General features: G+C 41.6%; 1 protein-coding gene across 1 annotated transcript; it reads right to left on the bottom strand.

Annotated features, from left to right (window-relative positions):
- Positions 1 to 4,618: 4,618 nt before the first annotated feature.
- pla2g6 (phospholipase A2, group VI (cytosolic, calcium-independent)) lies at positions 4,619 to 18,286 on the bottom strand. Its single transcript, XM_061086647.1, has 18 exons — positions 18,237 to 18,286; positions 16,230 to 16,450; positions 13,927 to 14,136; positions 13,588 to 13,768; positions 13,150 to 13,337; positions 12,874 to 12,970; positions 12,446 to 12,628; positions 12,249 to 12,357; positions 11,426 to 11,542; positions 10,812 to 10,902; positions 10,392 to 10,555; positions 10,161 to 10,311; positions 9,169 to 9,305; positions 8,411 to 8,565; positions 8,207 to 8,258; positions 7,752 to 7,867; positions 7,510 to 7,583; positions 4,619 to 5,644 (listed from the first exon to the last, which is right to left on the bottom strand). Exons 2-18 carry the CDS (start codon positions 16,442 to 16,444, stop codon positions 5,500 to 5,502), a joined length of 2,385 nt encoding a protein of 794 aa, XP_060942630.1. The 5' UTR covers positions 16,445 to 16,450; positions 18,237 to 18,286; the 3' UTR covers positions 4,619 to 5,499.
- Between the last annotated feature and the right edge of the window lie 478 nt (positions 18,287 to 18,764).

The raw sequence follows: 18,764 nt of genomic DNA, 5'->3' as shown, positions 1-18,764 counted from the left end.
AGGTGATTACAATGTTTACAGTGTAAGAATTCTGGTTTGATATTTCTAATTGTGTCTCTGTAGATGTCCAGGGAGGATGCTGTGTGTGTGTGTGTGGGGGGGGGGGAATTATAAATACAATTGTATACAAACACGGGACTTTTTTAAAAGAAAGAAAAAAAGCATTTAATTGATATACAGAAATGTTATATCCAACCTTGCTATTATCATTGGAACGTTAACTTAAAGTGAAAAATACAAAACAGAAGGTTTATTCCCTGTGTTGCAAGGTAACACTTCAGGTCCAGGTACTGGTAGGAGTCCAGGTATGGGGATGATGATGAGAGCTCATTCAGTGATAGGATTTTTTACAACTATTGCCTTCCTTGCATTTGCAGTACTTGCAACAACGGATACCAGCTACCCGACAGGGACTTTCATTCTTGTGTGCACACTTGCCACGTGAGCAGGGATCTGGCAAACCTTCAGGTTTTAAGATTACAATCTCAGGGACTAATAAACTGCCCTTTCTTACAAAACCATAAGCATCTGCATTTAAGATTGAGGTGGCGTCTGTAAATGGTGCTTGGACCCAAAGCTGCTGTTGATAATAGGCTCTTTGTATATATTTTCTTGCATTAGTTGAGGTGCAAGCAGTCCTCTAAAAGTCCATCTTGAGGACATTACTATCGAGCGCAGCAATGCGCAGGTCGTCAAATGCCTCCATGTCTGTTGATGGTTTGAGACATTTGACCAAAAATGTTTCCGCCATTTGTATTGCATTCTCTGTTAGCTGTGGACAGTTGAAATTGAGAATTAGAGAAGAGTTGTCTGGTTTGTGGACAGTGTTCAGAGCTGCAAGTTTAGTTGAAATTTTGCTGATTGTATCACACCCAGTCAGCGCATGTAGTGCTGGGAGGCACCTTGCTTGACAGCCATGTGCTCTTCTATGACCTCAGGTCACTATGGCTGCCAAGTAAACTTTTGTTGAAAGAAAAGTTGGAGGTGATGATGTGATGACAGCAATATTTAGAACAGCTGGGAAATGTAAGCTTTTAAAGTTTAGGTTAATAAATAACTGGCAATTCCTGTATGTTGCTAATTGTATGTAATAGGTAATAGTTGTAACTTTTTTTTAGCCATTTTATTTATATCAAATCAGAATGCTTACACTCTTCTGACCTTATAATCATGGTCATTGTGAACATTGTGATCACCTCAGAAAATCTGTAGCTTCAAGGGTTTATGTACGCATATATAATGAGATATCGCCTCATTTGCATATTTTAATATTATTTTTTTTTTAAAGTGTAATACAAAATTATTTCTCTTAATATGAACAGTAACATGGTAGAAATTGATGAGGATATATATAAAGGGGGGAAAAAGTCCCATTCACGTGTAGTGTAATAATAGTGTCACCTATAGTGGTCATTTTCAGGACTTTCGTCCCGGATAGAGATTTTAGCACACATCCCACGTTGTTCAGTGGGGTCATATTAGTCTATAACAGTTGAGATATTCTCCGGTAAATGAAACGCATACAAATCTTCCCAAGGACCTGTACTATTTGGTTATTTGGGTTGTTTAAGAAGACACTTGTTCAGGAACGTCTTTATCAACTGACCAATCTCATCTTTCAGATCTGAGAGTGAAGTTTAGTCCTTCTGAGGAGGAGGTGACCGAGGGGCAGAGAGTCACGCTGACCTGCAGAACCAGTTGTCCTCTGACGGACAACAGGAACTACATTTGGTACTTGAACAATCAACCTCTGAATCTGGCAAAAACACAAAGCAAGTACCTGGTTCTAGATCCTGTCAGCAGTGAACATGAAGGAAACTACTCCTGCAAAGTTAAAATGCTCCAAAAGAGCTCTCTTCAAAAGATGCTCACTGTCCACAGAAGAATAAAAGGGACTCAAGCAGCCATAGGAATCGTTGTTCTTCTTCTGGTTGTAATACCCATCATCATCTTCTTGTGGATAAGGTGAGCATCACTGTTCTCTGCTTCAAAGCAATGACTTTCACATTCTCTTTCACACTAACCCTGCTTCACCTATTCATTTCACTCTCTAGAAGAAAGAAGACTTCCATCCAGTCTCCTAGAACTGAAACCTCTGTCAACTTGGAGGAGGTAAAGCAGAGAATTTTAACAGTTTCTTCCATTAGACAAACGTCCTCATCTATTCAGAGAGTTCAACCGAGTCCAAACAGCAGCTTCAACCGTTGTTCTAATGAAACAGATGCATTGTCCCATATGTTCCATGAGTGTTATATTTTACAATACTGTACATAAATCATGCTATATTTTGTCAATACAATTCAGATTTTAATAAAAACAAATTAGTTTTGAAAGTTCTATAAGAGAATTTTAAATACACAGAAATATTAAATAAAAATGTTTCTCTTGTCTCTTCATCAGATAAGCCCAGATCATGTGTACGAGAACATCTCACCTCAACCAACAGAGGAGGATGATATTCTCTATAGCAGCATCCGATTCCCCAACAACAGAGATGCTCTCTACTCACAAATCCAGCCACATCAGCCCGAAGAAGAAGATCAAAGCCCTTATGCTGTTGTCAGGTTTACACCCAAAACAACACCCGAGTAAACACAGTCTACAAATGCATTTCTACTTCCACTTTCAGGCGAAGAGACCTGTTAGTGGACCTCTAAAATAAGTACATCGCTTTTAAAAAAAGGCCTGTTTTCTGATCTGATATTTCCCCCTCCATTAAAAAAAGAAATCTCTACAAACAAGACTACAAACACTCAAACAAGCATGCTGGGCAAGTAGGTGGCGATAAAGTCGGTGATCAACAATCCACCAAACATGGACATTTTCCGTTTTGTAAAATATCAGCATTAGCTTGGACAGGGAGATGTATGGAACATGATAACTGTTCCTATCATTATCTCTGCATTGCACTTACTGTACGTTGAGGGGCGTCAGTTTGCTGTGGAGCTTCCTGTGTTTGCACATCTCCAGCTTCTCAATGCCTCAACTGCACATTTGAGAGCCCTGACAAACAGTCACCGCCTGTTTTAGGAAGCAGGAAGTTGTAGTTTCAGTGACCAGTCGGTTAAAACAACATTACTGACTGGTACTCTTCACTGTGCATCAACAATCCTTAAAGAAATAGTAGTACTTCTGTGAAATGTCTGGAGCTTGAGTCAATCGAGGTCACAACACAATGTTCTGTACCGCTATTGATTATCCTGCAGGATACAAAGTAACCACGTTTCCGACACAAAGTCTATTGGGGCCCCAAGCAAAAATTCCCAGGGGGCCCGTCAAACAGCGTTCGTCACATTATGTTATAAATTATCTTAGACAACGAAAGGTACGAAGTGTAAACATTTCTTTCATTTCAAATGTTTCACTTAGGCTACATCAGTAGCCTACATTTTCCAAAAAAATAAAACAAGAACCTTCCAAACCTTCAAATTTTCTGAATATAAATATAACCATTAAAAACATCAATGAATAATCGCTGTAAATGTAGCGCTAGCTTAAATTGAAGTGTATCTCCCATTAGCCAATGCTAACGACAGCGTTCAGTTAACTGTTATACTTAATTATCAGCCTCACTTACCACGGTCGTGCTTTCTCCAGCGAGATATTTTACACACATCTTAGAAATAAATAAAACCCTATTAACGGTTGGCGAAGGTTAACAATACAGGCTGGTTTACCAGATCAGAAATCTCCTAGCTAAAAATGCTAACATATCTCTAGACCGAGGATGGCTAATTAACAGGAAGCTAACGCACGGTTCTTTGAAAAAGAGAAAAATACTCACCCAACAGGAAGAGTCTTGTTGATGCCTGTTTTCAGCCACTGCTAACATTAAACATGTTGGCTAATGGTCGTCTCTAAATGTCACTGAAGTCAAAGGCACAGAAAAAAGAATGCCAGTCGAGTAGTTCTTCTTACACATTTACTAGCTGGATGTAGCTACGCTAGCTAAAGAGCTAAATCTGTTCTTGCTAAGATGGGACTTTTGTGAAGTCATGCTAGCAACCCCCTAGGCTAAAGCTAGCTAAGCTAAACTACTTGCTTCCTAAATAATGAATTTGTTTAAAGAAATTTCCGCTTCTGTTTTAAAACGATTCTTATTTGGGTATCAGCCGTTAAGTTACAGAAAGCTAACGGCTAAAAAATCGGACATTAAAGGATTTTTCTGTGGTGAAGCCTTATGCTATTGACTAAAGCTAATAGGCTAACAGATTTGTGTTTTTAATTATTTGTGGTGACTCTCAAGCTAAATGTGTCTATACTTCTACATTTAATTTGCATTTACACTGTATTTTTGATTTATATAATGCATGTATATATAATGAAATATTTGTTGTCATCTGTCCTTGCTTCATTCTTACCAAATATTATATACAGCACCAGACTTAATAAATGTTTTTATACTGCACTAAACTGTTAAATAGTTTTTTTTACAGCACCAGCGTTTAATATTGTTAACGGATTGTATCTTTAAATAAAGTCAAGTCAGTTTTCTTCTTTTACTTTTTTAATGGCCACAGCGATTATGAATCAAACATACAGGGGCAGAAAGAGGCAGAATGAATTAAACTACAAACCACATGGATTAAAGAAACAAATCAGTCATGGATACATCATCTGTAAATATCAATATATTTTTATTATCATACCAGTATACACTTCGGTAATTAATCCACATACAAAAAAACATAGGAATTAATTTGTTGCTTCAAGTTCAAAGTTCTGCAGGTTGCATTGAGTGGTCTCATTCTTTGTCTTTCAACTCAGTTGATAATTCAAGTCTAGTCTCCAGTCCCATTACAGTAGTTAAACATTTAAAATATGTCGCTGCGAAGTTATATACCCTGTTCAAAGTGAGTATAAATAAATTATAAAGGCATGGAAAAGACTTGTGGACATATGCAATGGTTTAAATTTGGGTATCAGACACATAAGGCAGCACTTTTTAATATTGCCCACATCATCTAAGCGCTTCATTACAAACACCATATCGCCTCAGGGAGTTTGTGAAGGACAAGTATGAAAGAAATGTGACAAGTGTTTAAGTTTAAACACAAGCAATCAGAAATGGATTAGAACCTGCTCAGACTCTATTTGAGGACAAACACTGCGAAGATCATTAAACCACAGTTAGCGGACATGTGTTACATCCTGTCTGATTTGGTTGATACCACTTACTCGCACATTGAACCTGTTTTCAAATACTTCCGGAAGTCAAACTCTGCACTCTGCCCTTCACTGCTTCGTGTACAAACAGAAAACTTGATAAACCACGATAATGATAAGCTCAGAGATAAGGTCACAGGATGCTACATAACTTGCTGTTTATCACGCAATGTGAAGTCAGTTGTTTCCTCCCTTAGATTTCAGTATTTGTATCACACCAATGGCTTCGTGCCTTGACCAGTTGCTCTCATCCTCTCCTGATATGCATCATCTCTTCTGCCCTCGTGGTCCCGTCTTCTCAGCCTCCATCTCCCTGCGGTTTTCTCATGCATGTCATTTATCCAGGAGCAGATTGGCCAGGGACCGGAGAATGTCTCTCTTCTCGTATAGATACATCTGAGTTTCCCACAGCATGTCCACCAGGACCGCGTCACTCACCTCGTCCAGCATCACCTCCTGTGACAGCTGGGGGCTCAATCTGTACAAGTTAACACAGGGGTTTGTAAAGAGTTACGTTCAGGTTCACAGACATTAATATCAAACTGCAAATGAGCCAAACACTGAGGATAATAGGAGTTATGCATAGCTCTGTATACTAACGTCCATATAAATGGTTTTCAGTATATAATGTAATGAAATGTAACTCTTATTCAAACCAGGACTCAAAGCAGACAAGTGGATTTCTGAATCCCAGATAGATTTTATGAGATTATTGCATTAACAAGCTTCCAGAGGACTAACACACCCACATTTGACTGTTCTTCTGTTCAAACCACTTTATCTGACAATTACTAAGCTTACATGAACACCAATATTCCAACTACTGCGTTTAATCAGATATTGTTTTGATAGATGGATAGTTAGTAGAAAACTCCAAATAGGATTTTATAAAGCAATTAAGAAGTAAACATGTCTAAATGAGGATTGCAAAACTTAAAATGTCTGGATGTTTATTCAGAGTATGAGTAAGGTTGCGATAATCAGAAAATGCTGTTGACATGGCAGTGTCTGGAATGTAACGAAGTATTTTTACTGTACTTAAGTACATTTTTACGTATCTGTACTTTACTTAAGTAAAAATAATAGTGCATACTTTTTACTTTTACTCCGTTACATTTTGCAGCTATTATCTATACTTTTACTCCGCTACATTTCTACAATATGTGTCGTTACTCGTTACATTTTATGAACACAGTTTCGCCAAGATGTTGCTGTGACGGTTTTCACTCTTCCTGTTAAAGTTCGTAGTTGATCACTATCTAACCATCAGCTACTCTGTTCAGCGCTGGGCCGACGGAGGGTGCACACTCGTCAGCTCCGCATCTGGGTGACACACACACACACACACACACACAACACACACACACACACACACACACACACACACACACACACACACACACACACACACACACACACACACACACACACACACACACACACACACACACACACACACACACACACACACACACACACACACACACACACACACACACACACACACACACACACACACACACACACAGTCACACACAGTGGCTGGTAAGCAGCCGTTCGGACCACTCCGTTAAGAAGGAGGAGGAGACGTTTCTTTAGTTTTAACGCCGCCACTTTATTTATTGACTGTCCTCCGGAGCAACACTCTCATCACCTCTAGGTGCTCGTTCACTTCTCGTATTCACACACTTCTTGCGCAAGTTACCCAGGTGCACTACGTCACTCTCTGGGCCCGTTCCTTAAAAGGGCAGGCCATACCTGCAAATGTTGTTGCTTATAATTATTACTAGTAGTGACATCTGTAGAGGCATGAGTATTACCAGTAGCTATATCTGCATTCTTTATCAAAATGGCACAGCCTAGACATTGAGAGACAACCCATTGCGTGAGTTCTTTTAGTTTTAATACTTAAAGTAAATTTAAAAGTCAGTACTTTTTACTTTTACTTAAGTAGGATTGTTGATGTAGTACTTTTACTTTTACTTAAGTATATATTTTCCTGGGTACTTGTACTTTTACTTAAGTACTAAACTTCAGTACTTCCTCCACCACTGGTCTTATTCAGCCTATTGTCTTAATCCGATCAATATCCGAATATTGGTCATTGTCAGCTATAGCAGCTAAATGTTTACCCTTTGTCAACCAGAATCCTGCGGTCTGTTACACGTCTTTATTATTTAAAACACTGTATAGGAAGCATCAGAGTATAAGAGAGAATGGAAGGTGCGCCACACAGAGAAGGTGATGTGATAAAGATGTTTTGCTGGAAGAAACGAACGAGGGCAGAGAGCAGAGTTAGTGGTAAAAAAGAACCAAAGCACAGCAAGTTCCTTTTCAGCTAACCTGTGATAGATGGTGTCGATCATCTCACACCAGGCTCTGGCTCTGTCCACGGCACAACCATCAGAGTCTGTGCACTGTTCAGTCAGAGAGAGGGAGAGACAATTAAAAGACTAGAAAAATATGAAAAACACAACTCTGACTCATGGGACAGTAGAAATCAATGGTTACGGGTCCAACAGGCTTTTCATTTAACTACAAAACAAAGCGTTGGAGACTGAAGCAGTGGCCGTAGCTCAACTCACACAGTCCACCAGCATCTTGCCCAGCTCCTTGGCTCCTACAAAGCTCTTGGCCAGCTCCAGAGGATTGGTGGGTCGGAACACATCCACAGAGCTCACCACCACCTGAGGGGGTTTACCTGCAGACACACGGGAGCACGTTTCAGATGCAAGTATTCATTGATCCCAATTTATTATCACTATGATGATTTATATGCAACTAGAGCTGTTGCATGTTTACAAAAAGAAGGAACTACAACAATGCCTACACCCCCCAGTCAAACTTAGTACCTTTTATATAGACTGGTCAGGAGGAATAAGGGCTTTAGTATGAGATAGACTTGTCATTCATGCCCCTGGCAGCACAAAGTGGTTGTTGACACTTTCAGATTAAGAAAGTGATCTTGACCTTTGCATTTAGTTCAGACGGAGCATGAAATATATAATTAGTTGTGATGAGACACAATGAAGTGGCCTACCTGTCCCAAGGGAGACGACTATACCCAACTTCTTGATTTCCTCCCGGTGGCCCTGAGAGGCAGGAGTGTGAAGATGAGTTAGAAAGTGAGGGAACAGATAGATGAATGACACAATGAGAACAATAATACTTGTGGGTTAGCGATTGAATGAGCAATTAATGGAAGGGAGCAATAAAAATATGAAACTGCTGTCAATGTGCCTACCTCCGCTTTGAAGGCTTTGTTGCACTGATGGATTTCTGACATGGCGTCCAGTGTCGGGTTATTGGCCAGCAGCCCTCCATCCAGAAAGCGGCCGTTCGGTCGGAAGTAGGTGGGCGCGGCACCGCTGGAGCGGGCAGCTCGCCACACCAGTTGTTCTGATGTAAAGACAAGAATAAGAGAATGAGCCAAAAGGCAGTTTATAGACTCCAAACTCCAGAGAAAGATGCTTAATGACTTAATGCTTAATTTTTAAAACAAACACATTGATCGATGGGGAGAAGGACAAAGAGCTGAAACACGTATTTCTTTGCTGCTATGCCTCATAAGTATGTGTTTGTACACATTCACATATTTCAATATATGAGTTAATAAAACTTTTTGACAGAATTAAAATCTTTGTGAAGCTGTTCCTTGCAGCTGCTCGTCGTCTCTCATTCACACCCACACACCTTCATCCGTCACCTTCCTACGCTTTCTGGGCGGCTCCTCTGTGTATCCTACTATCAACACATCCTCATCCTCCCATCCTGCAACAACAACACGGCAACAGGTGCACTTGTTCGCTGACACACAAACTCACATGGAGGGATTTGCATTCACACAATTTCTAAAGTTAACTAAGCTGAGACTTTGTTTTTACTCTTGAGATTCAAAGTCATTAAAGGTAAGATTTGACGCCATCCAGTGGTAGTTTTAGTGCACTCCACTATTCTGCACTAGTCTAAGGCCAACGCACACAAGTGGTAGTTGTGGATTACCTTGTGGGATGGTGATTGGTTGGAATGTGGCAGTGGTGGCGTATGGGGCTTCTCTGTGGACGGAGGGAGGGTTGTAGTTCCTGAAGATGTGCAGCTCCCCTGGATGTCTGTCTGCAAGGACACTGGTCACCATCACTCTGTGAAGAGAAAAGAGGAACTGTTAGAGAGGAGACAGATAAAGTGCCGCAGAAGACAATTTAGATCAATACATATTTTAGAATCTCACAACTATTTTTTACTTTTTCAGTGGTTTCAGATGTAGACTCTCTCTAAAGCTTGGCTGCAGTATTGATCATAAACCCCACCTCCTCCATGTTAGCGGAGGGGACATGGACCACTATTAAGTCATAATTTTTCTCCGAAGATGCTGTCTGTCGTTTTATGTAGCTCTAGGTACACTGATGTATTTTAAATGTTTATTTTCTGTTCAGTTTGGTTTTAATTTGTTATTTTACACTTGAAATACCGTGCGAATTATCATGATTGACAGCTGAGACGGTCTCATGATTGGTCGAGAGATCACTACTGCTCAAGTTCTGGCTCAAAATCACATTAAAATCGCAAGATGGCAGCACGTTTATCTGGGATATTCCGGCCTCAACTTTGCACAGTGGCAGGAAGCATCTTTATTGACAGTCTGGGGTTTCAGAGCAGAGTTGGTTTCACCCAAAATCAGCTCAAACCTTCAAAGGCCCAGCAAAACCAAAAATTGCATTTCAAGATGGTTGATTACATTTCTCCAAGCAGCAGAAACTAAGAAGAAACACAGATCCCCACATGAAAGAAACGCAGCCTTCTTTATGGGAACTAATTGGCTGAACACTGAATCTTTAAGGAAAGTTTTAACGAGTATTGGTTTTATTTTTGCATATTTTCCTGTGGTGCAGTAGTGGTGCTTTACACAATCATGTAGCTAACACTGGAGCATTTTATTAATTAGCCTGTGAGAGCTTTTTCGCTGCCACTGTAAGTTACAATGCAAGTGCAGTTACCTCGGGTATTGGACGTCTGTCATCTTGGTGTTCTCCCCAAACTCTTTTTTCAGGAAGTCCTCCAGCGGTGCGGATTCATAAGGTCGTGACCCCTTAAATACCTGCTCCTTCATTCGAAAGTACAAGCAGCGCAGGTAATCCATAGACTTACCTACATATAAAAGAGCCGCCATTATTGTTTTGATGCAGTTTTACACAAACAATGTGGAGCGGAAAGGGAAAAACACAAACCGTGGACTATAGCCAGGGCCAGGATGCCCCCGGTGCTCGTGCCAGCGACCCAGTCGAAGAGATCTCTGGTTGGTCGACCAGCCTCTTTCTCCAGAGCGATCAACATCTGGATCAACACGAGACCCTTGATACCTCCACCATCCAGACACAGCAGACTGTCCATCCTGCAGCAGAGGAGAGGAGAACAAAATGACTTCTTTACACCAGAGAGCTTTGTCGTCTAATATAAAAAGATCGATAGAAACTTTAAGGTTTTTTAATACTTGGTATTAGAAGTAGAACTAAATCAGAAAAAATAAACAAGGACTTCTCTTTATCTTAATAAAAACTACAATCCTCAACATCTCATTAAGTATGGATTCACCCTCAGCCTACGCCCAGATTACCCTCATTTCAGAATAAAATGTGGACAATACTCACTTCTTCTTCACCATTTTGCGACCGTCCACTTCCGACGGGCCTCTGCTCATCGCACCGATCGTTGCCCCCACATGAATGATGTCCTCAAACCCTGTCGGCCAATCACAACAGCTATTGGTGGTGATGACAAATCAATGGGCCAGTAATTGATTGGTAAATCATGGAAGACTAAAGGGGGCACTGGGTTTTCTACAAGTCACATGGGAGTTTTACTACGAATATCTATTCAGTTTAATACCATTTTAGATTTCGTATAATAAATGTTGCTTTATTTGTGAGTGATGCAAATTTGGTTAAGTTTGAACTATACTAGAATTTGAACCATTTCCCAGATATCTCATGGATCTTATTGAGGGGACTGTTAAGCCTTGGCAGAGTTATCCGTTCTGTAACATCAAATTGTATTTTATAGATTGATGACGATTCTACCGTAAGTTAGAACGATGAGAACAATCAGCTCAACTGTAAAATATACAACGAATATAAAAAGAATGACAATGTAAAAAGTCTTCACAGTTAAGCAGCTCTTCCCTGACTCAAAGAGAGACATTCAAATTGTAGAAAGCCTGAACCAGTGGAGCTGTGAGGTAAATGTGAGGAACAGGTGGTTTTACCTATAGTTTGAGACTTGGCCTTGAAGGTGACGGGGGGAGGGCTGCCGGGGGAGGGGGGGTGGCAACGCTGGACCCCTACACTACACAGCATGTCCAGCAGTATCTTTCTATTAGGACCTATCGTGTTAACACAAACACACACGCAAGCAAGTCAATATGTTAAATCATGCAAACCCCACAAAAAGCAGAAAGAGAAGAGAAAGGGAGAGAGAGAGAGAGAGAGAGAGAGAGCATGAGCAGGCTGTTCATCATCATGCATTTGCAAAATCAATAACAGCAAATTCTATTCATCACCATTTCTTCTTCAGAGTGTCGGGTGGAGGTTTCATATGCAATCAAATCAATGTGTCAACAACAAATGTGAATCTGCAATAAGCTCAAAATAAACTGTAATGTCAATTATGATTATACAGTTAACCCATTATTGTAATTACATTAAACATTTAAGTTCATTCTTTGTGTTTTTACGTCTTTAGACTGTTTCTTGTCCTGTAGCATGCAATATAAATTCTGCATGTGAGAATCAACAATCTTCATCACACTACAAGGCAGAACAATGTCTGTATTGCACCTGTAAAGATTAAAGTTATTCATTACATACAATCATTTTCATGCAGTGATTGTGTTATCAACAGCAGAACATGTGCTTTCAAATAAAACCACATGAAACCAAACCCAGGCAGTTAGATGAGACACAGTAAGTTTCATCACAAGCATTTCCCTGTTAAAACTCAGACTTCCTTTCTGATCTCTTTCTTTCTCACAGAATCTTTCATCCGTCTCCCTCTCAGTTCCGAGCCCTCCTCCCTCCGGTCTCGTTTACCTTTGCTGGTGCGTGCAGCGATCAGTCCGGGGGTTTCTCCCAGGTCGTTGTGGATCTCCACGTCGGCACCGAACACCATCAGAGCTTTGATCAGCTCCATGTGGTCCATCTGCAACCAGAGGACGTGGATATGCGTCATTCGTTTTTTCAGTCCAGTCTGTGGTTTTTACCTGAAGAGATGTATCCTGGGTACAAACCTTCATAGCCAGGTGAAGGGCTGTGTTCCCGTCCTGCCCCTTCAGGTTGGCGTTCGCCCCGTGGGTGAGCAACACCATGGACGCCTCAAAGCGCCCCCTCCTGGTCAAAATGTGGAGGGCGCTCTCTCCGGTCTTGCTGAGGTAGTTCACTGCACAGCCATGCTCCAGCAGGATACGACACATCTGACACAGAACCCCCCCCCAAAAACATCTTTAACATCCAAAAACTTGAGTTAATTTGAGCGACCAGAGAAACAGCATTAACAGGTGGCCATCACTGCCACGGAGCTGCAGATCACAGGGTCCTCAAAGCTTTAACATGCTCACACCAATGCAGGTGAACTCTATCACCAGAATGCAAGTGTGTCATTTAAACAGCTCAGAACGGATTTCTAACCACAAAACCTATGGAGTAAACGTTTGATTACCTCAGCAGTTTTGGCCCAGTGCAGCGGCGTCCCTCCGTACAGAGAGTCTTCAGCCTGGAGCTGGCCTGGGTCGGCTTTGAGGATCTCCTGCACACAGCTGACAGACACACACACATTTACTATCAAGTATTAAGAACATAACTCATCGTCTCTAAAACACACTGCATAGAATCCCGAAAAACAGTTATTGTTAAGCTTTCAAAAAAGTTCTTAAATGCTCCTCATTTCCTTTAAAACAGGTACTGTACAGAAAACACAGCGGCTCATGGTCCTCACCCCTTCTCGCTGTACTTCATGGCGCTGTGGATGGGATACCCAGTGCCGCCGACGACACCACACTTGGCTCCTCCGTCCAGCAGAGCTTTGACGGCCTCCATGCGTCCCATGCGGCAGGCCACGTGCAGCGGCGTCTCCCCGTTGCTGTTCAGCTCGTTCACGCCCGAGCACAGACGAGAGCACAGCACCTGTCGACGAGAGGAGGGACGACAACATGGATTGGTTGATTCCAACAACCAATGGAGCTGTACTCTGCTGGTCATCTGAGAGAATACAGGTTCCAGGCCCTTCTGCATGAGCTTCCCTTTCCAGACCCAGAGTCGAGGTCACTTTTTAAGTACAGACGATGGACTGATGTTTTCCCTCTGACCTGATTTCATGATGCACTCACTAACCAACCTTTAAACATGAGGGGGGGGAACCTTCCCTTGTGCTCACCTGGATGACGGCAGGAGAATCCTGCTTGGCGGCGAAGTGCATGGGCGTCTCTCCGTTGCGGTCTCTGATGTCAGTTCGAGCTTGGCTCTCCTCCAGCAGCTCCTTCACACACACCAGGTCTCCACGCTCACAGGCCAGATGCAGCGGCGTCTGACCGCACACGTTCTTGGAGTTGATCTGACTGGAAACAGAAAGAGGACGGGTTGATTTCAGAGCGTCAGGAGAACTGACTCTACCCATTCATTTAGTGTGGGTTTAACAGTGTATGCAGCTGTTGTACACGTTTGTGTTCAACAGGTTTTCACACAAAATCCAAAACATACAAAAGTATTATCTTACCTCTGGACATAGTTGTGTTTGAGACACTCCCTAAGGGCCGTCTCCACGGCGATGTGGGCAGAGCTCCAGTCCGGGTGGTTGCGGATGCAGTCCACGATGGGCTGCGTGGCCTCAGCCTTCAGGGGAAGGGTCTCGTAGAAGGGCCGGAGCTTGAGAGCGTACTGCGCAAACCAGTTCATGGCGTCCTCCTCTGAGCCCACCTGAAACAGCCTGGCTCGGGCAGGACAGTGGAGGCAATGTTAAGAGAAGATTAAAGAGATGGACGAATATTATAGATCAGTACAGTTGTATTTAAAAGTTTTTCTGAACCTGGAAAATTGTATTTTTGGTATATTTTTATAAGTGTAAATATAATCTTTGTAGCAAACAGACGTTAAAAGTGAAACTTCCTCCAAATTTTAAATGTTAATACACAGCACAGCACGTTTCTACCCACAATATTTTAGTCATGTCCAAATCGGGGGATTATGAGGGTTGTTGCAATAGATTCAGTTTGTAGTTCCTGGAACATGTTGAGGTTTACGGATCAGTGACTTGTTTGTAGAAGATTCTTTCTTCTCAGTTCCAGTTCCTTTAAACAGTTTATTTTTCTCGTGAAAGTTTTTGAAATAAAAGCGACAGTGCATTAACATTCGAAGAAAGGCTCATTTTTAATGTTTCCTGTGGGGCTTGGACTGATTTATTTTTTGCTTCAAAGAATCCATATAAAATCTAATTTGCCTTTTGCATACAACTGTATTTTCCCAGAGCCCAGAGCCTCAGGGTGCCTCATCATTTTCTATTTGATGTGGACATTTGTTAATGAAAATCATTTTTGTTCATTGAACTATTTCTTGATGAAAAGCTGCTGTCAAATCCATCTTCTTTTGTTTCCCCTTACTAATAAACATTTTAGAATTTCCCTTTTAATTTTGTGACACTGAGGCACAAGTTTACGAAGTAGCTTTAAGAGCTCTATGATGATTATCACACATGTTTGAGCATGCTATAAGTGTGATCTCTTTATGACCAATAAAGTTGACAGGAATGATAATGTTTGTAGTCTTCATTGCTTTTCATATCTGTGGCTGAATGACTCAACACCGGCTTCATTCAAGATAAAGGCTCTGATTTAGGTTGAAGGTTGGAATCACAGACTGTATATAAAGATACATATACACCAAACTAAAAAGTAAAAGTACACATCAATAAAAAAAATTGTCAGAGGTGGTTTCTGTCCTTTTAGGCTTGTCTTATCACACTGATGTTTGTCTAAGTGTTTGCGTTTCGGATTAGTTTGGTTTAAATTTGTTAATTGATGCTATAAAAACTAGGGACGGGAATCGGCAGGGACCTCCCGATACAATACTATCACGATACTTAGGTGGCGATACGATATGTATTGCGATTTCTGTGGGTATTGCGATTCTGTAAGTATTGCGATTCGATATTACGATTTCCAGGGATTTCTTTTGTTTTTTTTGTTTTTTTAAATACTGGACCATGGAAAAGTGTTGAATCATTCCTTCAAATACAACACAGTCAAATTCACTTAGAGCTTTACCAGTTTTATTTCAAATATTAACATTAACTTAATGACTGCCGGGCAGCCAGTAGAGAAAATAAATAAAAATGTTCCCTATTATTGTATAGCCCCTGTCAACTGCACACAAACTGACAGATTAAGAAATGTATGCCACTTAGGCTACATTTAAACAATAAATAAAAGATAAATTAAATAGAATGAATAAAAGTTTAATTAAAATATAAACTTTGAAATAAACAAAAAGTAGGCTATTGTTGTTTGCATGTAGGCGATGCAAAGCTAGTGCTTGGGTATGTTTAGATTCTTGTGCAAAAACAAGAGCTGGTCAACATGCTCTGGAGTGATGTTGCTCCCCCCATATATCCCCCTGGTATAAACCAATAAATATGTTTTAAAAAAAAACATTTTTTTTTTTTTTTTAATCGATTTGGGAGGCAGCATATCGATTTAAGATCGTCATTCACAAGAATCGCGATTTGTAACTGAATCGATTTTTCCCCCCATCCCTAATAAAAACAGGGAGAAATGTCACGATTGACAGATGAAACTGACTCGTGATTAATACTGTACAGACTTTTGTCATCATTTTTGTAAAAGTGGAAGTGGAGACGCACAGTCCATCGTGGGAAACAAATCTGCAGGTGCTATTAAAGTCACAGACATCCTAACAGATGCATCTAAACCTAGAGCTGAGTGGCTGTATTACACAACACGTGACACATCACCAGTCTGTGATAAGATCTCCACTCTCCCACTCGGTCATGTGATCAATACTGACCTCAGAACCATCGATGGCGTCTCAGGGCACATGAGCAGGCAGTCCCATGACTGACAGTGGGTGTTTTTGTACAAGAAGATACGCCCCTCCTCTTTCAGCAGGACTTTGCCGGCTCCACCGTAGTCGGCCAGCGGCACGTCCCTGACCCGGTAGGGGTTGGTGAAGAGGGTCGACACAGAGGAGACTGTGTCCAACAGGCGGCCGAGGAACTGCATCGTCACCTGACGGGAAACAGAGAGCTCTGTTGTTACCACTGTTCCACCAGGAGTCGGTTCCGAGCCGATGGCGAATCACCAATCTGTGTTTCAAACGCTAAAAAGAACTGTCTCTCAACCGCTATCCTCCAGGGGGTGTGACTATCAAGACCGAGAGGAAAAGACCAACTAAAACATTGTGACCACCATTTTTTAAACAGCAGGGTTTCGGAAGGTTTCAACAAGTTACATTTAGGACTTCAAGTCAACAAAAGAAGTATTAAATGAAAATCTAGAATGTTGAATGTTCCTTCTGAAAAGTATAGAGAGACATTTAGGGGTTAAGGTTAGAGCCTGGGTAGAAAAGGGTTTTACAGTGAAGTCTGTGTGAACTGGTATTAGAAAACAGATTTTGGAAGCACATGTAGAATATGAGCAGCTCTCGTCACATGTCTGCTCCACCGCAGGCCGGGGGTTTGTTGTCAGCATCAATGAATGATTTATTCTAACCGTGAGAGGAAGTGATGTCACCGCTCAGGAACATTAGCGACAGGTGTAACAACCCTCGACATTTCCTCTTATGGCTGCGGAGCTGACAGACCATAACGTGTGGTTAGATGAGTGGAATAACTGGACTGCACTATCAGAGACTTGTTCCTGTGTGTTGTGCTCCTGGTGGATCCTGGACTAGGATTACACTAGACTGCATGACACACTATACGCCTACTCACATATTCTACCATAACTGACAACCACTCCTCCGTTTCATTCGTCTTTGCTGCTGCTCCCTTCATCTCTATCCGACATTTTCCTTAAGTACGAACACTTTAAACATGTGACACACTTACAAACTTCTTCTCATTAATGTTGTAACATGTTGTTGATGTGTTATATTCTACATCTGGCCATCCTGGGAGAGGGATCCCTCACATGTGTCTCTCTCTCTCTCTCTCTGAGGTTCTATCCCCTGTTACTATGAGGGTCTTTCAGAGGTGTGACTCTTGTTGAGAGTTAAGAACAGAGGATGAAGAACGGATGTGGGCTGACGGACACTTTGATGACACCACAGAAGCTGATTGGAGGCAAGTTGTTTCTCTTTCTGTTGCTCACCATTTACTTCAATCATTTGGCTACAACACTTTTTACCCCTGAGACTCCAGAAGTGTTGTGTGGACTCACTTCCCCCCCACTCCCTCCATCGGCACAGTTTCAAGTTTCAAGTGTTTATTATCAAATGCACAACAATAACATTAAGCAGTCACTGGCAATGAAATTCTTGAAAATTTGAATAAAATAGTATAAAATAGAATATAAAAAATGGTGGTGGTGAGCAGATGATGAGTGAATTCTCATTTTTGGGTGAACTATCCGTTTGAGCCCTATGAGACAAGTGGAGATGTATGAACATTGTCTGCACTAATGTGATTAGTTGATTGTGTGATTGATGCTAATGGTTTCTGATGAGCTGGGGCTAACACCACAACACATTAGCAGAAACTAGCAACTCTCCACTTCCTGTGCTACACTCTACACAGGAGCTTTTAGTTGCTATGGAAACCGGCTTTCAAACGAGGCTGGTTCTATTTCAAAAACACACGAAGAAGAGTCTCCACTCATTCTGCTCCGGAGTTTCCCAGTAATCCCAGCTCAGGTTGACCCGCTGGGAGCTAAGGAGACGAGGCCAGTCCCGGTGCTGGTCCCAGTGGCTCCAGTCCTTCATGCTCCTAGTCCTAGTCCTAACCCGAACCCTAACCCGGGATATAGGACCTAAACGCAGCGGGTTAAAGGTGTGGAAGTGTGTGTTTCTTCTCACCTGCTCGTGGGCTCCTCGTCCCTGACTCCTGACAGCAGAGTCAACAACCGCGTCACTGCAACCGGAAGTGACAACGAGCGGGATGGACGGGCCGCTCCGCCAATCGCAGCCCGGGGCAACGTGGGGGGCGGGGCCAGGTCCCACCAACACAGGGGAGAGTTTTCTACTTGTGTTCATTGTGGTGTTTGAGCTGAGCATCAAAAACTATATTAATAATCATAAATGTATTATATTTCATCAATAGAAATGTAAACAAAAATCATGATGTAATGTTTGTCCACAGTGAGGATCTATAACGCTTTATTTATCTGCCTCATATTTCAATCAATCAATCAATCAAGTTTTATTTGTATAGCCCACATTCACAAATAACAATTCGTCTCATAGGGCTTTAACATTGTGTGACATCCTCTGTCCTTAACCCTCAACAAGAGTAAGGAAAAACTACTAAAAACCCTTTTCACAGGTAAAAATATGCAGAAACCTCAGAGAGAGAGAGAGCCACATGTGAGGGATCCCTCTCTCAGG

This window comes from Limanda limanda, chromosome 2, assembly GCF_963576545.1.
Source record: "Limanda limanda chromosome 2, fLimLim1.1, whole genome shotgun sequence".
Classification (NCBI taxonomy): Eukaryota; Metazoa; Chordata; class Actinopteri; order Pleuronectiformes; family Pleuronectidae; genus Limanda; species Limanda limanda.
Note: the sequence above shows the minus strand (reverse complement) of the source record. Positions and strands in the feature narration are given on the sequence as shown.